The sequence below is a fragment of the Myxocyprinus asiaticus genome, chromosome 11 (assembly GCF_019703515.2).
Source record: "Myxocyprinus asiaticus isolate MX2 ecotype Aquarium Trade chromosome 11, UBuf_Myxa_2, whole genome shotgun sequence".
Lineage (NCBI taxonomy): Eukaryota > Metazoa > Chordata > Actinopteri > Cypriniformes > Catostomidae > Myxocyprinus > Myxocyprinus asiaticus.
This window is the reverse complement of record NC_059354.1, coordinates 22,265,078-22,292,896: the sequence shown is the minus strand read 5'-3', so window position 1 is coordinate 22,292,896 and position 27,819 is coordinate 22,265,078. Positions and strand designations below refer to the sequence as shown.

The 27,819-nt window shown below is 36.5% G+C and overlaps 1 protein-coding gene and 1 pseudogene across 6 annotated transcripts in view; one reads left to right on the top strand and one right to left on the bottom strand.

The window, feature by feature from the left end:
• Positions 1-259: 259 nt before the first annotated feature.
• LOC127447797 (lambda-crystallin-like) lies at positions 260-20,095 on the bottom strand (annotated as a pseudogene).
• Positions 20,095-27,819, top strand: part of ift88 (intraflagellar transport 88 homolog) — a 21,570-nt gene continuing 13,845 nt past the window's right edge. For all 6 annotated transcript variants that reach the window (XM_051711226.1, XM_051711224.1, XM_051711225.1 and 3 more), the window contains exons 1-14: positions 20,095-20,508; positions 21,206-21,292; positions 21,381-21,443; positions 21,998-22,057; positions 22,420-22,473; positions 22,574-22,637; positions 22,833-22,902; positions 23,028-23,118; positions 23,237-23,341; positions 24,123-24,225; positions 24,340-24,454; positions 24,545-24,776; positions 27,152-27,222; positions 27,365-27,451. In XM_051711226.1, the coding sequence (XP_051567186.1) occupies positions 21,209-21,292; positions 21,381-21,443; positions 21,998-22,057; positions 22,420-22,473; positions 22,574-22,637; positions 22,833-22,902; positions 23,028-23,118; positions 23,237-23,341; positions 24,123-24,225; positions 24,340-24,454; positions 24,545-24,776; positions 27,152-27,222; positions 27,365-27,451 (1,199 nt within the window). In that variant the 5' untranslated portion in view covers positions 20,095-20,508; positions 21,206-21,208. The remainder of the gene's footprint in view (positions 20,509-21,205; positions 21,293-21,380; positions 21,444-21,997; positions 22,058-22,419; positions 22,474-22,573; positions 22,638-22,832; positions 22,903-23,027; positions 23,119-23,236; positions 23,342-24,122; positions 24,226-24,339; positions 24,455-24,544; positions 24,777-27,151; positions 27,223-27,364; positions 27,452-27,819) is intronic.

Here is a 27,819-nt window from a genome sequence, read left to right as displayed (position 1 = left end):
TATATATATATATATATATATATATATATATACTGTATATAATGAAACATGCTTTTGCTCAGAATGGAGATCCTCCAATTGTCTGTTTTCTCAAAAACACAAGGACAACTTTGGCTCAGATGTTTATGAATCATCCATTCATGTAGAGCAGTGGTTCTCAACCTTTTTTTTTTCTTTTTTTTTTGATGAATGCTCCCCTACTTCATTCCCTTACCCTAACCCTTTCTCAACCCCTGATGTAGTGTTTTATGAGGCTACATCATTTCTTCAGTTTAGCCAGACCCTCTTCTTTCTCTCCTGGCTGCAAGGTGCTCCTGCTTACCAGTGATCAGCTTGCAGATCTCCTAAAGTGGGTGATTACATTTTAATTTCAGTTTGAAATGATAACAAAAACAAAAATAATTATTATTATTATGAACTTTTGAGATTTTTTGAGATTTTAATTATTTTAGAGTCTATTTGTGTAAGAATAAAATTATAACACAATGATCATACTTTTGTGATTCTAGCTGCAGCCTCTCCAGAAAAGTCTGGGACAGGCCCAAAAGAACTAAGAACTCTCTTCATGCCCTCACTGTAGCACTGGAGATAGTCTTCCCATACCTGAACAGACAAAACAGAAAACAGATCCAGTAAATCTGCAGTTTTGCATATCAATGATACAGTAATATCACAGTAGATTCTTATCTAATTATTTTAAAGCACAAAATAACATATTACAGAAACAGTTAAGCACTCACAGAATCAAACAAGGTGTAAAGTTATTATTTAGTAAAACTATAAAAATCACATTAAGTTGATCAAACGTTAGCTTGCCATAATAGGAAACTGATATACAAAAACTGTGTAACATCAATGTGGAACTTTTTGTGTCCCAAATGACTCAGCAAAGAACTTGTTTTTTCCCCTCCAAGTAGAATTTTCAAGCATGACGTGAGTAGCTCTTCATCAGAAGGGCATGAGTGCTTTCAGAAAGCTCTTAGCAGATAAGATGTGCACCAGTAAAAGTTCAGCCACAGTTCTTTCCTTACAAATTGGAAGAACAAACCTACCATTAATGCAACAGAAGAAACAAGAGTGAAAGTCTGCTGCCTGCTGTTTACAGGTGGCTTTATCACCACAGTGTAACTACTGTAACACTTCACTTGCAATACAAGGAGGCAGGACTGAAGATTGCAATACATCCGTCATCATCAAAAGTAAGTACAGGTTTCACATGGCAGAGCAGGGTTCATGGGGGGGAGCAAGATCATCGTAGAGATTCCACACTGCCTTCTGATATTCATCATGAACATGAGACCTCAACACACACACACACACACACACACACACGCATTTACACACATTTGTGCATGTTAGTTTCTCACAGTGTATAATCCACACCCACATTAGTGCATGAAAATCATGTGAGGAGGATGGTAATTGAAAAGAGTAACATGTCTTTAAAGACTTCTCTTTCACTGTCCCAAGCACCATACCAAATTCTTTTCATCTATACTGAAAACAAAAACTTCTCAGTGCTTAATTAAATAAGCTTTATTATGGCATGGTTTGAAATTGCATTGGTTAAGACAGTGGTTCCCAACCCTGTTCCTGGAGGCCCCCCAACATTTTGGAAATCTCCCTAATCAAACACACTTGATTCAACTCATCAGCTCGTTAGTGGAGACTCCCAGACCTGAATTGGGTCAGAAAAGGGAGATATACAAAATGTGCAGTGTTGGAGGGCCTCCAGGAACAGGGTTGGGAACCACTGGGTTAAGAAGTAGCTTGCCTTCTGGTGCATTGAGATGTATGGTTTCAATGGGGCCTATAAAAGCATAGCGCATGCTCAGGCCCTCGGACATCACCTGAACAAATAGAAGGAGAGCTTCATTTGGCTAGTCACACTGTATCATAGGCTTGGATGAAAGAAAATTATTCTAAAAGTGGTTTGCTGATGTTCTGAACTCCTAAGCCTAAAATTACAGCTTCCTTCTTTGGTCCAACTGATTGAGGGGAAAACAGGCTGTCCCCCCTTTTCATCCCATCCAAAGAGCACAAAAGTGGCTCCCACTGTATTGGGTTTCTCTTATCATTTAACTCTGTGTCCTCAGAACAATGGGATGGTATGGCAAGGGAACATAACGGTGGCTATGCCAGGCTTTGGGCCCGCTTTGCACTCAGATTGCTACAGATACCTGCTGCCTGACCATGCTGAAATCAAAGCTTGGACACAGACTGGGTAGTGGGGGAGGGGGACAGGGTGGTCTTTGTTCATTTCTTGTGGGCAACAACGAGGCTGTTATCTTGGCGTCGCCAGGCGACGGGATGGCTGAGGAAACCATGAAAAGAGGCATTTCCTCTGTGGTAATCACCACAGTAAACCATTAGCTTTCCCAGCCGCTCTACTTTCCAAAGCTGGCTCGCTCTCAAAGGGCCCACCTGAACTCTGAGAGGAAGCAGGAGTGGATTTGAGCTGCAAATCTATTTTTTGGGAAGTGTCCAACCTTTAGATGTCCAGCCCTATATATATAAAAAAAAATAAAAAAAAAATAAAAAACCTCACCTGTTCTTTCCGTTAATAATGTAAAGATGTAACAATGACAAATAGTAACTTTATTTAAAAAAAGGCAATGCACAAATGTACTCAGGCAAAATACAGCAAGGAATTTCATGTATTTAGCTAAGGAATTTCATGAATTTCATGTTCTTTTGTACATATTTTTGACATGCTGAGTGATATCAATGGTTGAAACATTAGTTTAAAGTCTAAAGAGATGCTTGTTTAATTAACTTAAGCTCTTTCTAAAAGCCTACTGGCAGAATACACACCGGTTCAAACTGGATTACAGCTATGGTATTATAGATTCAAATGGCTGTGGACACAGGTGTTTAAACAGGGATTTAAAGATTAGTTATTTGGGCTAGAAAACAACAAATGCATGCTAACTTAGCAAAAAAAAAAAAAAAAAAAAAACAAAACAAAAAAACAAAAAACAAGCTAAATGAGTGCTAAATCAAATCTCATTATTTAGCACTGTTAAACATGATGAATAAACTCAAATAAAACATGTTAAACAAGACCTTTCAAATTGAACAAAATAAATAAAATGATGAATGAATGAATGAATGAATGAATGAATGAATGAATAAATAAATAAATAATAATAATAAAAAAAGATGTCCCTAAGGCCAGAACAGTGCTAACTGGCATACTGAAAAAGATTAAACAGCATCAGTTAAGACATCACTTAAGTGACTAGAAATGGTCTTATACAATGATTAACTAAAACCAAATTCTAGAATTACTAATTTTAATGATCAAAACAAAGATTATCAGTTTGCAAATACCAGTTTATGTGCTGGTTTAACTGGTTCATCAACATCACTTCTTGCTTGGCCAGATGTAAACTTTCAACAGCTATGTAAGCAGATTCTTTAGAAATTCTTCGAGACAATTGGATTACAACAAGGAAGGTGAAATTAGTTTTTGTCATGCAGCATGTGATCCAAAACATGCAAATGTCAGAGACAGTCCCATGGTCACAATCTGGGGTTAAATGCATAAGAATTTCTATCCTCAAATTGCTGATGCTTCTCAACTAGATTTAAACTCCTGGGCTTGTTGGTGAAAAAAAAAATTAAAAAATTAAAAAAATAAAATAAAATAATATATATATATATATATATATATATATATATATATATATATATATATATATATATATATATATATATATATATATACACTAATTGAAATGGGGGGAAAAATCTCATAATTAAATAAATATTTTTTCTCCAAAACACGTTTGCCACAATTATTGGCACCACTAGAAATTCTTATGAGTAAAATATATCTGAAGTATATTCCCATTCATATTTTACATTTTTTTAGTTCACCTGGGTGACTAGGAACATGAAATTGTTCAGCCATGACTTCCTGTTTCGCATGGGTATAAATATGAGGTAACACATAGGCCAAATTCTCTTAGTCATCCATCACAATGAGTAAGACCAAATAGTAATGATGTGCTGCAAAATGTTGTTGAGCTTCACAAAATGGGAAGTGGCTATAAGAAAATAGCTAAAGCATTGAAAATACCCATTTCCACCATCAGGGCAATAATTAAGAAGAGCCAATCAACTGGAGATGTTCAGAATCGACCTGGAAGAGACCGTGTGTCTATATTGTCTCCATGCACAGTGTGGAGGATGTTCGAGTGGCCAAAAATTCTCCAAGGATCACAGCTGGAGAATTGCAGGAATTAGTTGGGTCTTGGGGTAAGAAAATCTCCAAAACTACAATCAGACTTCACCTACGTACATCACCACAAATTGTTTGGAGGCTTCAAGAAAAAAGCCTTAGCTCTCATCCAACAACAAACTCAAGTGTCTTCAGTTTGCCAGACAGTACTGGAACTTCAAATGGGACGGGTTCTATGGTCAAATAAAACAAAAATAGTGCTTTTTGGCAGCAAACACCAGAGATGAGTTTGATGAGAGGTAGCCATATGGAAAATACCTCATGCCCACAGTTAAATATGGTGGTGGGTCTTTAATGTTGTGGGGCTGTTTTTATGCCAAAGGTGCTGGACATCTTGTTTGGATACAGGGCATCATGGACTCAAAATACCAACAGATAAAAAAATCAAAACATGACTGCCTCAGCCAGAAAGCTTATAATGGGCCCTGGTTGGATCTTCCAGCAGGACAATGATCCAAAACACACATCAAAATCAACACAAAAATAGTTAACTGACCACAAATTCAAGGTTCTGTCATGGCCATCCCAGTCTCCTGACCTGAACCCCATAGAAAACTTGTGTGGTGAACTGAAGGAGTGTCCACCAGCGTGGACCTCTGAATTTGAAGGATCTGGAGAGATTCTGTATGGAGGAATGGTCTCAGATCATTTGCCATGTGTTCTCCAACCTCATTAGCCATCATAGAAGACTCAGAGCTGTTATCTTGGCAAAGGGAGGCTGGACAAAGTATTGAATAAAATGGTGCCAATAATTGTGCCACACATATATTTGACAAAAATATATATTTTTTTTGTGATAAAACTTGTGTTGTGTTTGCAATTGTTTGATATCCATTAGAGGATATATTTTTGTTAAATTTTGAATGAAAGATCAAATGGATAAACAATAAAGACATTTTTCACAGCCTTATTTGCTCATATTTACCAAGGGTGCCAATATTTTTGGCCACAAACGTGTTTCTTACCTTTATGATTTTTTTTTTTTCAAACCATTTAAAACATAAACCTTCTCATCCATTTATGTAAAATCCTTAAATTCTTTATTACAGTTTCTCAAGATTTAGAATGTATTACCTCCTACCTTAAGAATAAATAAACATCCATTCATTTTATGCCTATAATGTTTAAATAGGGCTATAATAGAATATTAAAAACTATATCAGCTGTTATAAATAAAATTAAAAAAAAAAATTAATTACATAATTAATTTTTTAATTTATTTTTTTATTTTTTTGTCTCAAATTTTTAATTTGGGAGGCATGTTTGGTTGCATTTTTTGCCCCAAGCCCCCCCTTAATTTCTGACCCTGACTGATCCTGCTCTCTTTGATTCTGGTTTAAATCTTTAAAGATCAAATTAAAATTTTCTCTCAAAACCCTAATCATCTCTTTTTAAAATCTTGTTACTCAACTCAACTTTTATATTTAAAAGAAATAGTTCACAAAATATGGGTTTAGAACAACATGAGATAAAGAAAATTATGACAGATTTAAAATCTTTGGGTGACCTATAAGTATTCCTTATAACTATTCACTAAGAGATACTTTACTCTGAAGACTCTTTACATTAAAAAATAGAGATATTTTAACCTATTTTTAAGATTTACACATTTGAATTTTATAACAAAATTCCATCACATTTAATTGCACAATATAATAAATAAATAAATAAAATGAAATAAAATAAATGTTTAATTTCATTTAGTTAACGATTATTTAATTCAGTTTGAGGGAAATTTATTAGGGTTAGGAAACTGAAATGTGAAAATCATAAAATAATTTTTTGTAGTGTATTAGTGTGTTAGGATTGGGGTTTCTTGAGAGAGTTTACTGCATTTCCTTCACTGAACTTTCCCATGCATATAGTTTTCCACCTGAAGGGGCACCCTGAACTTAGTTTTAAATTCTTATGACTTTTTATTCATTTTTTTATTTTCTTGTTCTTAAGTGATGTATCTTTTCCAACATGTAAAGCACTTTGAATTACCACTGTGTATGAAATGTGCTATATACATAAACTTACCTTGCCTTGCCTATAATATTCCGACAACTTTTCACAACACATCCATTACACAGTATATGCTCCATATAATCCAGATACACACTATTAATATCACTATGAATCATTGTCATTACAATCTTGAATGTGCCATAATATAACCTGGACAGAAAAAGCAACAGTGTTTTGTCTTAGATGTGATTTACTCGGCTGAATGATTAAAATAAATAATTTCTGCTGCTGAAAATGAATTAGTGTTGTGACTCTTCAAGTTCAAAGTAAGCTATACTTTGTTTGTGGAAGTGCTTTTTGACTTGGCTTTTTGTTTTTGGTTGTGAACAGAGCCAAAAAGGGCTTGGTTTTCAAAGTGGATCACCCCATTCTACCCTATGTTCATTTGATACACTTTAACACAGGTGTACTGTGTTATTATATCGCTTCAGAAGCGATATAATATGTGAGGGTGAGAAACAATATTTTAGTCCTTTTTTTTTACTACTAGTACTACTTTCACTTTACTTTTACATCTGAAAGTCACATGTGGTTTCACATCTAAAAGTGAAAGTTTAAGTGGAGATTTAGCATAAAAAAGGACTTAAATATTGTTCTGTTTCTCTCCCACATCTATTATATCCCTTCTGAAGATATGGATTTAACCACTGGAGTCTTATAGATTACTTTTATGTTTCCTTTATGTGATTTTTGGAGTTACAAAGGTCTGATCACCATTCAGTTGCATTGTATGGATCTATAGAGCCAAGATATTTTTCTAAAAATCTTAATTTGTGTTCTGCTGAAGAACAAAATTCATACACATCTGGGATGGCATGAGGGTAAGTAAATGATGAGAGAATTTTCATTTTTAGGTGAACTATCTATAGATACAGCTGTGAATCATGTTCACTGACAAAAGTTTACCGAAGTATTCCCAAGCCCATGTCATGAATGGCATAATGCGTCCAGTTTTTAATAGTATATCTATATTGTGCACTGTAGAGGGTGAAATGCCCAAAATCCATCCAAATTGTCTTTGGGGAACATTGTTCTCAAAGCACTGGATTGTTTGTTGATGCATTTGTTGGCAAATTGGCAAGCCTTGAACAATCCTAACTCTTCAAGGAAGAGGCTTTTTTTGGAAGCTTCTTATATACTATAACTAGATTGCCTCACCTGTTTCACATTACCTTTCAACTCATCAGATTGTTATTAGTTCTAAATTGCCCCTCTCAACTTTTTTGATGCGTGTTACATTCATCTGATTTGAAATGAGTGTATATATATATATATAACATTTACAAAGTAAATCATCAAATAATGTGCTGTTGTAGTGCTTTCTATATTGCACAGGCAGGGTCAATAGAATTTACAAATCACTCCTTTTTGTTTTTATTAGGATTTTCCATACTTTCCCAACTTTTTGGAATTGGGGTTGTACATAATTTTTTTTAACATGGACAATCAAAGGGTGTCTTATTAGAACAAAGTGAAGTGATATATCGTATAAACTCCATATAGAAACTCATTCTATAATGTGGAAAACTCCATAAGAAGCAGTGTTCAGAGTGATTTTACCATGGGTAAGGGGTCTTTTTAATATCACTCTGGTAAAATCACTGTAGTCCACGGCCTATAGTGTTATGAATTATGAATTATAAATTCGAATAAAATATTTATTAATAACCAATGGTATATTTATACAGCCTTACTGTAGGTTGTTTACTGTTGACATGATTAACATAGTTCAGCTGATAATTGGTCACAGATGTTTGTAATATAAGGCCTGTTTTTTAGGCGCAAGGCTATGCACCACCACTGTGTGCTACATCTTATCCAATTTTTTGTGAGAGTGTTAAATCTACATGTAATTTTCTTGCCTGGGCAATGTGCAACTGGTCATAGGTGTGTGCGCACAAAAGGTGGGTCTATTTGTAAAAATAAACAGGAAGTCCATGTAAATGAAGTTGCGCAAGGCCTAATTTGCTATTTTTGTAGGAAAAAAGTCAATGCACTTAAGTGGTCTGAGAACCACATTTATTCTCAGTGCAAAGTCTTATCTCTTAAAATAGGTTAATTAGAGTCTTAACTATCAGTTCTAATACTAGCTACAGTATTCCTCTCCAAATGAGTTGTCCTAACTTTTGGTGATGCTACATGGTTGTATATGGTTGTCACATATCTTTCCCTATTTATTCATGAATATAAGTTTATATACAAGGATATATTCAGTATTGCACCATGGTGAAATTGCACAGACATGTATTGTTGCACTTGTACAATGAGAGCAAAAAGAACAGAATTGAGTAATGAATCTTCAATGGATGGCTAGGTAGTAAAGCCATTATGTAAAATAAACATTACTATAATTTTCTTACACGTTTACTTGAATAACTGGCACTAGCTGGTTACTATGTCATTTTTATGATGATTCAATCAACCTGAACCAGCCTGCAGGACTCTGCTATGATGGCATACTGAACACGGTTCAATGCGAAACTGTCTATCTCTTTCCTGAGACACACAGGTGCCTGCTCAACTTCAGTCATCAGTGAATAAGCAACATCCATTACAGCTGGCAGCATTTCTGGGTGTGGCACCAACTCCACCAGACGTAAATAGTATGGCGGATTTACCTGTGAGATTAAAAACAAACTTATGTTAAAGGAAAATACATCAGTTTATCTGTCCTGTCTCACACACAAGACACTCTATCTATGTGTTTACCAGAGCAAGAGATAAGGGCCTCGTATCTGAATTCTTTACCACTATGAAGGTCTCTCTGACTAGGTGATCACAAATGCTTTTGGTATTCGGGATTAAACATTCATTAATGCACAGGTAAAAGTGAACTATTTGCCTTAAACTAATTTGAAGGACATCAAGAAAAACAAGGAAACAAAGAGCATTCTGCTCACAAGATGGGAGTGGAATTTCCATTGGGGAAGGCAGGAATCAAAGTCTGGTCAAGCCCCTCTGGGCCTCATAATTATTCAACTCCATTCTTCACTACAAAAACATGTGCAGCCGAGCTGACGAGAAAAATGTGACATCCAAATAAATAAAAAAAATATATATATAATAATTTAAGTTATAAAATTAGAGCTCAAACTAAATTCTCAAATTCCAAATGTTCTCAAATTTGTAAATAAAATAGCCCTAGTTGGGGGGTCACATCCTGTTTAGTTCCACAATTCTTGGGATGAGCTGAAACTTAAAGAAAAATAAAATACAACTCACCCATACATATACTGTACATTTATTCTTCAAAGGTTGAAGTATGATTTCACTTATAATCACAACTAACCAGATGAGATTTAATACATCGAGTTTGGTTCTGGACCAGAGAGAACACATTGCTTATCATCAGGCAGGAATTGGAGATACTGATAATCACGCTTTCCGTGTCAAGATTATCCAACTCTTGGAAGACTGTTTGCTTGGCCATCAAATACACACCCCCTTTGATAGAAAACACAGGACCGGAACGGTCAAAATTAGCATGGGTAACTGCATTAAAAATACTATCATAACTGGGGTTGTAGCAACATTCTTACCATCAGTGTACAAATAAACAAAGAAGAAAATCAAGATCGAAAACAATAAATGGGAGCAGAATGTAATGAAAAATAAATGCATAATTAAATAAACATCCATTACTTTCCACTGCTAATAAAATAAACATGAATTCACTTGCACTGTTTTGTTGGAAATAAATATTTTTAAAAAAAACAGGAAAACATTATTTTATTTTTAGCTGGGAATGGTAATATTTTAGAGAAATTAAGATGGATAATCACAAGCACACAAACTGATAAAACCAACAAATAATATCCCTTAACCTGTGTAAACAGCAGTATCAGCACATACCAAAACTATGGCATGATACATCATGATCTCATCATAAGATACCTGCAAGTTAATGGATGTACAGCAGTACAAAGAAAAGAATGCATGATCAGATACGTTACTTTATTCTTCTTGAAAAAAAAAAAAAAAAAGTGCATTTTCCTACAGCAAAAAGAGGTTTTACTCCTAAGAGTTCAACACTTTTCAATATTCAAAACTGTGTGCAATGACATAAATGAACTTGAGTGACAGAGACAATCCCTCTCCGGCATCACTGGAATGTTGGAATGTGGAACCAGTTTTAGAGGTGAAACACAGATAGTTCTTCAAGCTTTATGGTGTCATTTTTATATCACCAGAAATTGAATTTGAAAAAGCCTCCGAATTCATGATCTTGAAAAAAGACTGGATGTTATTTGATGTTATCGAAAATGTTTGATGTTCATTTTAAATATTTGAAAATATTTTGTGTGAATTCACCTCAAAAAAAATTCAGGTTGTGAAATTCAAGTTTTTATTATTATTCAAGTGTAATATTCAGGTCTCAATATTCAGGTTGTTGAATACGGGTTGAGAAATTCTGGTGGCAAAATTTGAGGATGACATCCGGGAATGCAAGGAAGAGCAAACCAGCATCGATGTAATCCAGCTCTTTCTCTCGGACAACAGCAAAGCGATGGAAACAGCTCAAAAGTAATTTTAAACAACTGTGGCAACAACATTGTAAAAAAACAAAAACATATACTTTAGGGATACTTATAATGTTTCATTAATGTGTTTTGAAGAAAAGATCAACTTAATCAGTAAATTGGATCCTTCACCTAACATCAAGTTTCATCAAGAACCTAATTTCATAATCATATGGGCAAAGGACATTTACCAGTGGAAATGAATAATAAAACTACCTCATTTGAACTGCAAAAAAAGAAAAAAAGAAAAAAAAATTGTAGATGAGAAGTTAACTACTTATTATTAAATAATAAATTGTATACATATATATATATATATATATATATATAGTTGTGCTCAAAAGTTTGCATACCCTGGCAGAAATTGTGAAATTTTGGCATTGATTTTGAAAATATGACTGATCATGCAAAAAAACTGTCTTTTATTTAAGGATAGTGATCACATGAAGCCATTTATTATCACATAGTTGTTTGGCTCATTTTTAAATCAAAATGATAACAGAAATCACCCAAATGGCCCTGATCAAAAGTTGACATACCCTTGAATGTTTGGCCCTGTTACAGACACACAAGATGACACACACAGGTTTAAATGGCAATTAAAGGTTAATTTCCCACACCTGTGGCTTTTAAAATTGCAATTAGTGTCTGTGTATAAATAGTCAATGAGCTTGTTAGCTCTCATGTGGATGCACTGAGCAGGCTACATACTGAGCCATGGGGAGCAGAAAAGAACTGTCAAAAGACCTGCGTAACAAGGTAATGGAACTTTATAAAGATGGAAAAGGATATAAAAAGAAATCCAAAGCCTTGAAAATGCCAGTCAGTACTGTTCAATCACTTATTAAGAAGTGGAAAATTAGGAGATCTCTTGATACCAAGCCAAGGTCAGGTAGACCAAGACAGATTTCAGCCACAACTGCCAGAAGAATTGTTTGGGATACAAGAAAAACCCACAGGTAACCTTCAGAGAACAGCAGAGTGTGTTTAATCATTACAACCAAGGTAATATGAATCGGGTAGATATCTACCTCTTGTTGTTACTGTAAATAAGTGAAATAATACAGACCTATGGCTGACTGAAACAACAGCTGCCTTTACCCATTTTGTAAACGTGTTGCATGTCTTGGCTGTTTGATTATATTTATAATTATATTTCACTTTCTCTTGCAAATTTGTACTAGTGTTGAATGAAAATATAGTGAACTTTGAATGTACAACACACATTCTCTTCCTAATTGTTTACATCAGTCTGGCTTACTTGAGTTAGCATGCCATCTCGCTTTTTAAAATGTTAATCAAAATTCTGGATAGTCTAACCTCATATGTAGATTTGTAGACTACTGATGATTTGTCAGTGTCTTATTTATTAAGTTTATTTTCAGGCAGACCACGTTACCTTCATGATAATGCAAATCTGGGCATCATCTATATACTTTAGAGAAGTGTTTTTAATACGTGCATTTGCATTGTACCGCTTACTAAAATTAGACAGCAGTATTCCTTTATAGATTCTTTTGTTTTGCATGTAATCAAAAGTGATCATTACACCAGTCATTTAACCTTAAATGTCAGTCTTTTTCTTCCTCACATTTTCTTTTAAGTATTAACAATCTCACACACACAAAACATAATAATACAGAGGCCTATAAAGTATTCTTTGTCATTTCCTGTAGCTATTATTAATCAGGTATTATATTAATTTCCTTTACACTCAATTCGTGCACATACCTAATAATAATAATAATAATAATAATAATAATTCACAGTAATGCATGAGCATATTGACCTGTTACATGTGACATCACTGTATGATCACGCTGCCTTTGTGACCAAAATTCCATTTACTTTCAGACAGTGTGCTGCGCAGGATGCGACAAAAGCCAGCACATTCTTTGTTTCTATTTATAAATCTTAAAAAAAAGGGATACTGCTGTTTACTTGCCAGAGCCAAGATTTTATTTTTCTTTCATTAAAGTTTTATCTTTCAGGAGACACAGCTTCATTTCACCCAAGTCAAGCAGCGATGAAGGGTGAGAACATAGATATAACACTTATATGTTTCTTCTTTATTTAGACATTTCAGTTATCTGTGTATCAAATATAGTATATATGCTCATATGTTCATTCATGTATATAAGTTCATAACACCCAGACTATGGCATGTCATGATTATAACACATTAAAATAATAATAATAAAAGCACTATAATGTCAATTTACAGTATATTTTTACATGTATATGCTAATGTTGGTCAATAAACAACACATAAAATTATGAAGAACAGACTTTACACTGCCAGACTACAATGTAAACATTAGTCATAAACACTGCCTCAGTTGCTGTTGCTTTTCATGTGTTCTTCATGAGTTAAAAGCAGCTCTTACATTCATACAGACGTGATCATCACAGACCTTTTGTATTTTAATCAGACCACAAAACAACAAACTTCTGAATGAGAGATGTTTATGGTGATGTACTGCTGTAATTGGTCGGTGTTATGGATCAGCTGGGGATCATGTTATCTGGGCATTTATGAGTGCACGTGAATCATTTTATTTAGCTTTTCAGCAGATACGTTCAATGTGAATTGCCAAGGAGCAAAGAAAAGTTGTTTGCACATCATTACAAATTTAGGCTATATATATTTACTGCTATTTATGTATAATATACTGTATATATTCATTTAAAATTACTTTTTTGAGCTGTTTCCATCACTTTGCTGTTGTCCGAGAGAAAGAGCTGGATTACATCGATGCTGGTTTGCTCTTCCTTGCATTCCCAGATGTCATCCTCAAATTTTGCCACCAGAATTTCTCAACCCGTATTCAACAACCTGAATATTGAGACCTGAATTTCACGACCTGAAATCCACCACTTAAATAATGATAAAAACTTGAATTTCACAACCTGAATTTTTTTTTGGGTGAATTCACACAAAATATTTTCAAATATTTAAATTGAACAGCAAATATTTTTGATGACATCAAATTACACCCAGTCTTTTTTCAAGATCATGAATTCGGAGGCTTTTTCAAGTTCTGGTGATATAAAAATTACGCCATAGAGCTTCATGTGCTTTACACAGTGACTAAAGGATTCATGGATTTGGTCCTCATGTGATCACTCTTCCCTCTCTTCACATGAAACACTTGTTGCCTTTGTTCTTCACAAAACAGCATAACAGGGAGATTTTTGGCCTCTGTTTGATCCATCTAATTTTTGGGTCAATATTGTCATCTATGCTTGAGCAGGGGACCATACCTAAATGAAGAAAGATCCTTCGAGGGCTCACTGTAGTTCTTCATGACTGCTGAGCAAACTCAACTGCTCTGCAGCAGTGAGATTTACACTTAGCATTTTGGCTTGCTGAAGCTTGTCAACAGTATTGGGGTAACGCGATAAAAGTTAGGTACATTACGTAATCAGATTACTTTTTTCGAGTAACGAGTAGTAAAGCAATATGTTTTTACTTTAGACCATAATATCTGAGTTACTTTTTAAATAAAGTGCGTTGCTTTTGTACACCTCTACTGTACCTGTATTGCAGGGGTGGGGAACCCTGCTCCTGGAGGGCCACTGTCCTACAGAGTTTATCTCCAACCCTTATCAAACACACCTACCCTTAATTTTTTCAAGTAATCCTGGAGAACTTCATTAGTTTGCTCAGTTTTGCTTGATTAGGATTGGAACTAAATTCTGCAGGACAGTGCCCCTCCAAGAGCAGGGTTCCCACCCCTGCTGTATTGCAAGAAATCAGGAGTAAAAGTGTTCAAACTTCGGGGAGGAGACGTAGTGCATGATGGGCATTGTAGTTCTATAGAGTGTGAGGCCAGAGTATTTAGCAGAGACGAGTCACTTCTATTTAAATTAATGGGAGAAATTGGAACGCTCAGCCAAGAAGCTCTAGCACCAAACAGTCAATGGATGTAGAAAGGAAGTCCCGCCTTGCAGGTAAAAGAGTAAATCACCTTTTAGATACAGACATAACCTGTCAATCAACTCACTAAATCGCATGCACATTTCGTGTTTTAGAGTAATATGAGGTCAACATTTGGTTGAGTGAAATGCGATTGATTCATGTGTTAATACACACTGCATTAAAAAATGCGTTAAGGCAGAGGGATTATAAGACTAGTCTTCCACTGGCCACGACATGATACACAAGGGTGAAATACTCGCTCAATTCACTAATTTATGCAGCCGAACTGCTCCGTGTTACAGCTCCCGTTAACTGGGAGAATGGGATGAGAAAAGCTGACTCTGGATCAGTGGCTCCGAGCAACGTTCTACATCGATCGTGTACGCAGAGAAAATTTCTTAGTTTCTAAAAAATATTCTAAATTTTTGTTTTATAATAAACAAGTAGTTTGATTCATGAAACAAACAGTTTTTATAACATTTTGGTAGCATTAAAAACAAGCGTGCACTGAGATGACTAAAGTGAAAAATATTATTTTATTATCAGACTCGTTCCTTGAACATGTTAGGCTGGCATTCCCCACTGAATTTTATCCTGACTTATGAAAAACATCTTAAGTTGACTCTGACATTGTCGATGGGCACAGCACATGATGACAGATATGATGCAGGTTCAAGTGTTGGACTTTGCTGCTTTAGGTAAGACAGTGGTTACTTTTTTAAGGAGTAACGCAATATTCTAACAAGTTACTTTTAAAAGTAACATTACCCACCACTGCTTGTCAAGCTGTTTTCTGCTCAAACACAAAAACACAATGTTCAGATTTAAGGAATTGTTCACCCAAAAAGTAAAATTCTGTCATTATTTAACAGACTTGATAATAAGCTCAAGAAAGCATGTAAAAGAATCAAGGATCATAAAAGTGGTCAACATGACTCGTTCACTATATTTCAAGTCTTCTGAAGCAATTCAATAGCTTTGTATGAGGAACAGACTAAAAGTAATGAAGACTTGGGATACAGGTTAGGGGTGGGCGGATCGATCCTAAAGTTTGATTCTTCCAATTCTGATGTTGTTTCCAGAGGATTGATACTCACATAAAAAAATATCAACACTAAATAATATCACTAGTGATTTTATCATTTCTTTACTATGAAATATTTTGTTTTATCAGACTCAAAGTGAAAAAAAGAACTACATAAGCAAATAGCGTATGATTGGAACTATTACTCCTTCCGCTCAACTTAATGTGCAGTAATGCTGAAAGACAAATGCATTCGCAGACAGTGCTCATTTGATAATGTATTTAAAAAATTTATTTTATTACATTTTTTATTTGATTTGGTGGAAAAGGTCTTTCAAATATTAATAAAATTAAGCAAAATAGTTTCACAGCTTATTAAGAAAAAATCGTCAGATTATTCCAAACTATGCCGACATTTCTTTCAAGAATTTCAGCTTTTAACAAGACTTTTATTTTCTACTGACTCCAAGCAGTCACAGACTTTACTTTTTTTTTTTTATTTATATAGATTTATTTCAAATGTATTTAAATAATAATAATAAAAAAATAGATCTGTCAATTTGCTGTTTAGGCCTAAAATATCAATTTTATCCTCAGAAATAAAAATAAAAATCAATTTAATAGAGGTAATGGTATTAGTATCTGTGACGAGACAGGAGAGGAATGAGCATCTAAATGCAGCCTTTAATAAAACAAAAGTAAACCAGGTAACTCAGAACATAATGAAACAAAACGCAGGGAACATTGCACAGCATAATACAGATGAAGACTGCGAAAGAACCAGAGGAAAACATGGGCTTAAATACACAAGGGAATACAAGGGAATGAGGAACACCTGGGGAAACAATCAGGGGAAAACCAATCATGAAAAGAAACTACAAAAGGACTACAAAACTAAAAGGAAACTAAACCAGAATTTCAACATAAGTCAATACAAACAACAAGGAATATGTGACAGTATCGAAAATAGACATTTGCCGATATTGAAAAATAAGGTATACCGTGATAATTAACATGCACAATACTGTTATTGTGAGCACTTCAAAATACCATGACATTTTCTATATAACCTATTTACCAAATTGTTGATTATTCTAAATGCACTGTAGCATATCTCTTACAGTTATTGTAAGAAATTACTAGGAAACTCTAAAATTCATGTTTCTTTTTCAATTAAACTTTTCCCTCAAAATGTTACTATTGTTGTTACTTGTTCATTTGCAATGAAAATGAACAGTAATAAGTTAGATAAATGCAAAATAGAAGCACTGGACTTTTGAAAGCCACCACGTCTCTCTGAATCTTATATTTGATCTTTGCAAAGTTCATTTTAAAAGTACGAAACAAATAAATAAATCTTGTAATTAAGAACAACAAAGTTTATTTATTTTTCAACCCATTTTGTAATTCAATACAATAGCATGATAATCCCTAATCGAAAATAAAATAAATGGTATTGCCCATCCCTAACACAGAGCAGGAGTCGCATGGCCTGGTGGTTAGAAATACTACATTTTGTCCAAAAGCAAGATTCCACATAGGTTCCAGTCATGGTTTATGATTGCGAAGTCTACTGTATTCTACACTATGGCGTAACTGTAAATTGTCAAGTTGTATACGTGTTTGACTTGTTGTGTACTGTAATTTGCACATCACTTGTTTTTCCTTGTACTTTGAAGATCAGCGTATATACTTCAGTATCCTAATCTGTCATTAGTGCAATCTAGTCAAGACACTTAAATTCAGATCTAGGAAACAGAAATTCCTACTACTCCCTCTGCTGACAGAAGAGGTGAATCATGGAAGTGTTTTTGTTACAACTTAACCAGACATTCTGTATATGACATTTACTGTACCAATCAGTTCTAGATAACTTTAACTTGTGCATACTTTCCTTGAGTCACACTTAAAGGGTGTAAGTGGTAAGTTACAGTTTCATTAAATGCTATATTACATTTGATTTTACACATTATCTTTCCTTGACATCTTGGAATCTATTTTAACTTCAACTTGACTATTGGCTCTCTATGCATGTGCATTACAGTACATCCCAAGCTTTGAGGTCCGTTTAGAGGACAAAGGTTAAGTAGTGCTGCTAACGGGAGATAATTTTTGGGGGGCGGGGAAGCCAGACTGAGGGGTCCAATTAATGTTTTTCCTGTTTTGCATCGACCAGATCTCTATGATGGCCGCTGATGCCTGTCCAGAATTGTCATAGATCTCGACCTTGTATCCTCCACTAAGGAAAACCATGGCCCAGGAGCAGCCAATCAGTCCACTTTATGATGCAACATACAGATGTGCTCAAAAGTTTGCATACCCTTGGATAATTGGTAATATATGTACCATTTTTAAAGAAAACATGAGTGAGCAGGCAAAACACATTTCTTTTATTTCTTATGGGATTCATATTCAACTGTAGGTTATAACAGAATGGCACAATCATAAAACAAAACATGGCAACAAAGAAAACAATTAAATGACCAGTTCAAAAGTCTGCATACCCTTAGTTCTTAATACTGTGTATCGCCCCCGTTAGCATCAATGACAGCGTGCAATCTTTTGTAATAGTTGTCTATGAGGCCCCAAATTCTTGCAGGTGGTATAGCTGCCCATTCGTCTTGGCAAAATGCCTCCAGGTCATGCAAAGTCTTTGGTCGTCTTGCATGAACCACACGTTTGAGATCTCCCCAGAGTGGCTCGATGATATTAAGGTCAGGAGACTGTGATGGCCACTCCAGAACCTTCACCTTTTTTTGCTATAACCACTGGAGGGTCAACTTGGCCTTGTGCTTAGGGTCATTGTCGTGCTGGAAAGTCCAAGAGCATCCCATGCGCAGCTTTCGTGCAGAAGAATGCAAATTGTCTGCCAGTATTTTCTGATAACATGCTGCATTCATCTTGCCATCAATTTTCACAAGATTCCCCGTGCCTTTGGAGCTCACACCCCCCCAAAACATCAGTGAGCCACCACCATACTTCACAGTGGGGATGGTATTCTTTTCACTATAGGCCTTGTTGACCCCTCTCCAAACATAGCGCTTATGGTTGTGACCATAAAGCTCTATTTTGGTCTCGTCACTCCAAATTACAGTGTGCCAAGGTGCTGTTGGGCATATTTTAACCAGGCTTCTTTCTGGCAACTCGACCATGCAGCTCATTTTTGTTCAAGTATCGTCATATTGTGCTCCTTGAAACAACCACACCATCTTTTTCCAGAGCAGCCTGTATTTCTCCTGAGGTGACCTGTGGGTTTTTCTTTGTATCATGAACAATTCTTCTGGCAGTTGAGGCTGAAATCTGTCTTGGTCTACCTGACCTTGGCTTGGTATCAAGAGATCCCCAAAATTTCCACTTCTTAATAAGTGATTGAACAGTACTGACTGGCATTTTCAAGGCTTTGGATCTCTTTTTATATCCATTTCCATCTTTATAAAGTTCCATTACCTTGTTACGCAGGTCTTTTGACAGTTCTTTTCTGCTCCCCATGGCTCAGTATGTAGCCTGCTCAGTGCATCCACGTGAGAGCTAACAAACTCATTGACTATTTATATACAGACACTAACTGCAATTTAAAAAGCCACAGGTGTGGGAAATTAACCTTTAATTGCCATTTAAACCTGTGTGTGTCATCTTGTGTGTCTGCAACAAGGCCAAACATTCAAGGGTATGTAAACTTTTGATCAGGGCCATTTGGGTGATTTCTGTTATCATTTTGATTTAAAAAGGAGCCAAACAACTATGTGATGATAAATGGCTTCATATGATCACTATCCTTAAATAAAAGACAGTTTTTTTTTTGTTTTTTTTTGTTTTTGCATGATCAGTCATATTTTCAAAATCAATGCCAAAATTTCACAATTTCTGCCAGGGTATGCAAACTTTTGAGCACAACTGTACATCAAAGGGAAGAAGGTAGACAATGTGTGAGCCAAATATAAAAAGAGATCAAGCAGTCTGTTCACATTAAACACTGATATATATGACTGGCAAATATTGCCTTGATTTGAAAATATATCATGGCTATGCATGAAAAACCCTGTAAAACAGTCAGAATAAAAGCCCCAAACACCTGTCTGTATCAAGAGACATGCACAGAGCTACTATATCCACAAGAGTCATGCGTTTACATTAGTTTGGCCAAAATCATTGCATTACTCATTTCCCACAAGCCAGGTATTAACACATATATCCATAAAGACCACACAGTCATTCTATTAGATAATCACAGTAACATGTCTGCTTATAACATAATCTTATCTTGGCAGATTGATCTATATTAGATCTCTCACCTTCCGACAACTGTAATTGTCTTTCCTTTTAATGAACTCATCGCAAAGTCTCGTTTACACAAGACAAACTTGAAACCACTCTCACTACTACACTAGAACCCAAATATCACCAGACAGTTCATCATGTGCACAAACCCAAGGCGGAGCTACGGCGACTCACACGTGCCAAAACACATTCGGTTTTTCTATAATGTTTTGGAATTCAACGTATTTGGCAGTAGAAATTTGTCCTATTAGTTCAATTAGGAATTTAATCTTAAAAGACAGTGTGGATGGTGAAATCATAATCGATACAACAACGAACAGCGACACATTGTAAAATCTCTCGTGGACAGCCAATGGCAACCCGTCTCTGTATCCTAGCAACCTAGCCCGTGTTACGTTTGCGATCAGTTTAGTTAGCAAGCTGTTCGGCTACAGACGCGGTTTCTTGCAGGACATTATCCTAATTAATTTTGGTTTTTCTTCAGTCCACAAATTGTTCCGTTATCCAGGTGAAATAAACTGTACTAACGCACAAATAAAGAAAAATTGGTAATTAATTTAGACACGAAGGACGGCGTATGGTTCGCGAACTAGTAAATGAACGTGTCGAGTAAAAAAACCTATTTATTTTGAAGGTTACAGTCTGAAAGTTGCATGAGTTGCTCATCTTCTACTTTTCTACTTTATGTAAATGTACCTACTGTATCGTAGAGATCTATAAGAAACTGTAGGCATTGTTGAATAAGATTAAATGCATAGCTGTTTGTTGGATTCAGATTTGGATTATTTAATCATATCATCATCATCATCATCAATATTTTAGGTTAAAATGTTTGTGAATGCATAATAGAAAATGTATTTTATGTGCAGTAACTGGTCACTATTTGTTTAAAGTTTTTAACAGTTTTGAATGAAATTTTTTGCCTTCACTAGTTTATTTTAAATGGACCTGTGTGACAAAAAATTTAATAATTATTAAAAAGTGAAAAAGAAAAAAAAATCAATGTAATCTCTAAATTATTATTAGGTCATAAAAGCATGCATATTAATTAAAAATAAATTACAAAATGTTCTTTACAATAGTTTTAGAATATGGCATCTCACACTGCAGAACATATCAACCCAAAAGTATTTCTTGTAAGCTGACCTTATACTGTATGTTGGGTCCTCAAATTGATTTCATGCTTCTTTTTTTCCCCAATGTAGATTATGGAGAACGTGCATCTTGTCCCAGAGGAGGAGGATGATCTGTATACAGGCTACAATGAATACAATCCAACATTTGACTCAGAGGTACACAAAAAGGCTATAGCCATAGCCATGCATTTATTGAAATTCATAATTTTTGCTTTTATGCATTGTGATTTTCCTATCCCTGCAGGACCTTCACAACGATATAGGTTTTCAGCAGGCCGTCAGGACTAGTCATGGGAGAAGACCACCAGTATGTCATACTGCATCAGTTTATGTTTAGGAAGACAAGCACATCATTACACATAATATTTAATCAATAACAGGCACTTGGGGGCCTGGGTAGCTCAGCGAGTACTGACGCTGACTACCACTCCTGGAGTCGCGAGTTCGAATCCAGGGTGTGCTGAGTGACTCCAGCCAGGTCTCCTAAGCAACCAGATTGGCCTGGTTGCTAGGGAGGGTAGAGTCACATGGAGTAACCTCCTCGTGGTCGTGATTAGGGGTTCTCGCTCTCGATGGGGCACGTGGTAAGTTGTGCATGGATCGTGGAGAGTAGCATGAGCCTCCACGTGCTGTGAGTCTCCATGTTGTCATGCACAGTGAGCCACGTGATAAGATGCACGGATTGACGGTCTCAGAAGCGGAGGCAACTGAGACTTGTCCTCCGCCACCCGGATTGAGGTGAGTAACCACGCCACCACGAGGACGTACTAAGTAGTGAGAATTGGGCATTCCAAATTGGGAGAAAAGGGGATAAAAAAATAAAATAAAAATAACAGGCACTTGATTAACTTATATTTTCAGATGACCGCTAAATATCCTGGGACCGCGATTGGAGGGCGACCGCTTGGAACAACTTTTGGAGTGAGTAGAACATATGGATTTACACTATAACATTTTTACTCTAAATATTAGCTTTGTAAATAGAAAGATAGTATGTTTTAATGTATGCTATTTTATGTATGCTCAGGAAGAAAGCTGTCAGGGCAGGGAAAGTGCCAGTCACCTAGAGGTGAGAGGATATGCAGTCAGGGTCAGGCACAGTGAAATCAAATAGTTTAAATGTCTTACCTTTCATATTCATGAAGCAAAGAAATTTCTGGGTGAGGATGTTGAATTCAGTCCATGTTTCAGCTTAACCTTTCATGAGGAACTTTGATGCTTAAAATTGTCTGCTGTAGGTAAATTGATGCCATTTTCTTCTATTTCTGATGTTAATATTCAAGTCTCGGATGCCTGTTGGCACTTCAATGGGAAGACCTATGACTGGAGCTGTTCAGGTGGGGTCTCTTACATAGCCTCTTGCGTTTCTTTTTTTCTTTTTATGTTGCATACATTTAAAGTGTGTACATGTTCTAAGTGTTTTTGTGTGTTTTACAGGACGGGGCAGCTCGTCCCATGACTGCAGTGCGGGCAGCAGGATATTCTTCATCTTTAGCTAGAGGTAAGTTTACACATGAAAACCTCTTGCACATGTCACGTTTTACCTGAAATATACTTTTCTACCTGTCACAAAATTATATTTGATTTTAACATTTTAATTTATGGGCTGGTTTTTAAATAACAATAAGTGGTATGAGATGAAAAGCAAGGAGACATACTGATTCCCTCAAATCTTAATTTGAATGGTTTTTTTCAGGCTCAGTGTTTGATCCACTGGGACAAGCGAAAGGACCAGCCCCTCCATTAGAGATGAAGAATGAAGACACGTATGCACTTTTATAGTACTTGAGAGGCATTTAAGGGTTTGGTTACTGGATGAAATTTGTAGTTTTAAAAACTTTAAGACTACAGCAAATAGTTTTATTTGGTCTAAATGACTTTTCTGGTTCAGTCCAGAGGAGAAGATAAAGATCCTGGAAAAGAAGGTGAATGATTTGATAGAGGAGAGTTGTCTCACTCACGCACATGGGGATCTACAACTGGTGGGTCTGCTTACGCCCAACTCTAGCTATCAGGAATTCTAATATCACACTATAACTGTTTTTAAAGTTTAAAAAATAAACATTTTTAAAAGATACTGAATTATCTTTTTTTCTACAGTCTCTAGAGAAGGCCAAAGAGGCAGGCAGAAAGGAAAGGGCTCTGGTGAGACAGAGAGAACAAACAGGCACTGCAGACCACATCAATCTAGATCTGACCTTCTCAGTGAGTTTGTTGCTTCATGTCAATTATACCTTTTAAAGGGTTAGTTCACCCAAAAATTGAAATGATCTCATTATTTACTCGACCTCATGCCATTTCAAATGTGTATGACTTTTTTCTTCTGCTGAACACAAAGATTTTTAGGAGAATATCTCAGCTCTGTAGGTCCATACAATGCAAGTGAATGGTGGCCAGAACTTTGAAGCTCCAAAAAGGACATAAAGGCAGCATAAAAGAAATCCATAAGACTCCAGTGGTTTAATCCATGTCTTCAGAGCCGATACGATAGGTGTGGGTGAGAAACAGATCAATATTTAAGTCCTTTTTTACTATAAATTCTCCTCCCTGCCCAGTAGGTGGCGATATGCACGATGAATGCAAATCGGCAAAAAAAAAAAAAAGAAGAATGTGAAAGTGAAAGTGGAGATTTATAATACAAAATGACTTAAATATTGATCTGATTCTCACCCACACCTATCTTATTGCTTTAGAAGATATGGATTCAACCACTGGAGTCTTACGGATTACTTTCATGCTGCCTTTGTATGCTTTTTGGACCTTAACATTTCTGGCCAATTTTCACTTGAATTAAATGGACCTAGAGCAGAGATATTCTTCTAAAATATTTGTCTGTGTTCTGCAGAAGAAAAAAAGTAATTCCCATCTGGGATGGCATGAGGGTGAGTAAATGATGATAGAATTTTCATTTTTGGGTGAACTATCCCTTTAATAGAAATCTGTGGTTCTTGCAGAACATTTACATGACTATTTTCTCTTTGTTTAGGTGCTGTTTAATTTAGCAAACCAATATACCAATAATGACATGTACACTGAAGCCCTAAACACTTACCAAGTCATTGTGAAGAATAAAATGCTTAATAATGCTGGTGAGGGAATTTCAAATGAATTTGGTTTAAAATGTAACTGCACAAATTGTATTATCTTTGATGTAATTATGCTCCTAATCCACAGTTTTCTGTAACTGTTGTTCCCTTCTATAGGACGATTAAAAGTGAACATGGCAAATATATATTTCAAGCAAAAGAACTACACAAAGGCAATCAAATTTTACCGCATGGCTTTGGATCAGATCTCAAATGTCCATAATGCAATGAGGTCAGTATTTGTTCAGTGTGTCTGTTGTGTGTGCTGCATATATGTATTTCAGTGTAATTAATATAATTGGGATTTACCTATATTTTATAGGATCAAGATAATGCAGAACATTGGAGTTGTGTTCGTACACATGGGCCAATACTCAGATGCCATCACCTCCTTTGAGTACATCATGAGTGAGAGTCCCAACATAAAGACAGGCTTCAACCTCATCCTGTGCTACTATGCCATTGGAGACCGTGAGAGGATGAAGAAAGCTTTCCAGAAACTAATTTGTGTTCCGCTTGGAATTGATGATGAAGACAAGTATATTCCTCCAAATGTGAGTGATAAAAACCCATTTAAAGGGCTAGGTCCCCCACAAAAATGAGTTTTGCCATCATTTAGCCTCATGTTATTCCAAATCCATATGTCTTTTAACTGTGGAACAAAAGGAGATGTCAGGCAAAATTTCACCCTCAGTCACCATTCACTTTCTGTCATTCTTTTTGTTCTACTGAAGAAAGAAGTCATATTGGTTTGGAGCAACATTATAATGAGTAGATGACAGAATTGTAATTTTAGGGTGAACTATCCCTTTAGTGTTAACAACTTGTGTGTGTGTGTATATATATATATATATAATATGTATATATATGTATGTATGTATGTATGTGTATATATATACAGCTCTGGAAAAAATTAAGAGACCACTTGTCAGGGGAACAAACAAGAGGTCCAAACACGGAGGAACAGTTCAACAAAATTTGATATGCAAACAAATCAGCACAGCAGGGCTGGCAAACGACTGCAGGGGTAAGATGAAGAGTGTGTTCATAGGCGTGTGCATTATGGCAGTGTGAAGAGCAGATCCGTGATGAATCCTCAGGAGCAGAGTCAAAGAACAATGGCAAGCAAAGCTGCAGGTTGGATGGTAACCACAATCCGGACACAAAGGCAGAGACTGGCAACCAATACAGAAAATGAGACAGGACCAACAGAGGCAGAGCAAGGTGCTGGTCCACTCTATTGGCCAGATCCACCAGATCGTCGAAACAGGGAGGCAAGTCCAAGGCATAGATCTCATCCTGGATGTTAACAGACATCCCATGATGAAATGGTTCCACTGTATGTGATAATTCCACTCAAGATGCGGCAAGGGTGCAGAATTTGATGGCAAAGTCCGTGACCGGCCGGTTTCCCTGAGACAATCCAGACAAAACCCTCGCCACCTCACGACCCTGAGCCGAGTGGTCGAACACCTGACAGAGCTCCTCGGAAAACGCCTAGAATGTCGCGCAACAGGGATGTTAGTTGTCCCACATGGCGGTTCCACACTCACTGGCCCTCCCGGTGAGGAGCGTGATGACGGAGGCCACTTTTGTCGTCTCTGATGGAAAAATGGGAGGGCTGCAGCGAGAAATACAGGGAACACTGTAAGAGAAAAGTACGGCAAGACACCACCTCACCTGAGAAAGGAGCTGGAGGGTTGAGACAGGGTTCCAAACGTCCAGAACTGCCAGGGCCGGTGTGGGCGCTTCTGGGGGGGACCAGCATCGGGAGGCTGACAGAATTGCTGGATGACAGAGGTGAGCTCAGTGAGCTGCGATGCCATCATCTCCATAGCATGGTTGGAAGCAGAGTTCTGGTCCTGCTGGTATCCCAGTAATGCCCCTTGCTGATCTAGAGCGGACCGATAATTGGACTCTTCCGCTGGATCCATCCTGGCTAGATTGTTCCGTCAGGGGTACAAACAAGAGATCCAAATGCGGTGGAACAGTTCAACAGAATTTATTGATATGCAAACAAAGCAGCACAGCAGGGCTGGCAAACAGCAGGAAACCCAGCACCAACTGCAGAGGAAAGATGAAGAGTGTGTTCGTAGGCGTGTGTGCATCGTGGCAGTGTGAAGAGCAGATCCGTGAGGAATCCTCAGGAGCAGAGTCAAAGGACAATGGCAAGTGAAGCTGCAGGCTGAAAGGTAACCGCAATCCAGACACACAGGCAGAGACTGGCAACCAACACAGAAAACGAGACAGGACCAACTGGGGCAGAGAGAGTGAGGTGAGTTAACTAGAACACAACAACAATCTAGCAAAGAAGATTTGCTAGGGTTTAACAAGGGTTTAAAAAAGAGACAATTAACGAGAGACAGGTGCCGTCAGCACGCTGAATAGTGGCATGATCAGAGTTCCCATGGAGACAATCAGCGTTCCCCTGGAAACTCTGATCATGCATGCCAGCGGCACCTGACACGCATGAGGGTGTGACAACCAAAACAAACAGAACAAACCGACGAACTCACCGGGACTGTGACACCACTGCAAAATTATCAGTTTCTTTGGATTTACTATTTATAGGTATGTGTTTTTTTTTTTGTTTTATTCTATAAAGTACTGACAACATTTCTCCCAAATTCCAAATAAAAATATTGTAATTTAGAGCATTTATTTGCAGAAAAATACAACTGGTCAAAATAACAAAAAAGATGCAGTGTTTTCAGACCTCGAATAATGCAAAGAAAACAAGAATGTTCATAACACATACCTATAAATAGTAAATCCAGAGAAACGGATAATTTTGTAGTAGCCTCTTAATTTTTTTCCAGAGCTGTATGTATATAGATCAAATTTATTGTCAGTCGCATTATTCTGCAATGTTTTTTTAAGAATTTAAACTTTATACTATCTTACAAATTTGTCTGTTTTTCTTTTCCAGGATGACACCCATGCAAACATGGTCATTGAGGCTATTAAGAATGATAAGCTGCACCAAATGGAATTGGAGAGGTATTCTAATGTATTTAACATTCTCTAAAAGACTACAACTTGGCATCTGTTGTTCCGTGAGGTTTTTCATTTGAGTGTATCTGCATTGTATTCATGTAAAATACTCCATCAGTATTTGTTTTTATTTCTTCCCTCCTCCTAGGAAAGCACTAGCAGAAAAATACATTATGACCTCAGCTAAGCTTATTGCTCCAGCCATTGAGTCATCATTTGCAGCTGGGTTTGACTGGTAAGTTATTGATGTATTCCACGAGAGGGCATTGTAGCACAGTCTTGTCCTTTGGATTCCATGAACAATCTGTATTATGTAGTATACAGTGGTGTAGTCGGGGCCATACGCTCGTATAGGCCATATGCTTACCTTTTTCCCAGGGCTTTTTGCGTATAAAGACTTCTAAGGATCAATATTTGCGTATACCCTCGATATACCCACTTGTTTTGCTGCTTCAGAAGTCCATAATCTACTGTCATGTTAGTTTCCCTTTAACTGTATTGGATGCTTTTTTGTGAAACTGGAGATTCTTTGTTGTAATTGGTGCATTTTCACTTGAATTCTACAATTCCCCACACCTGACAACCGTTGTCACCACCATCATC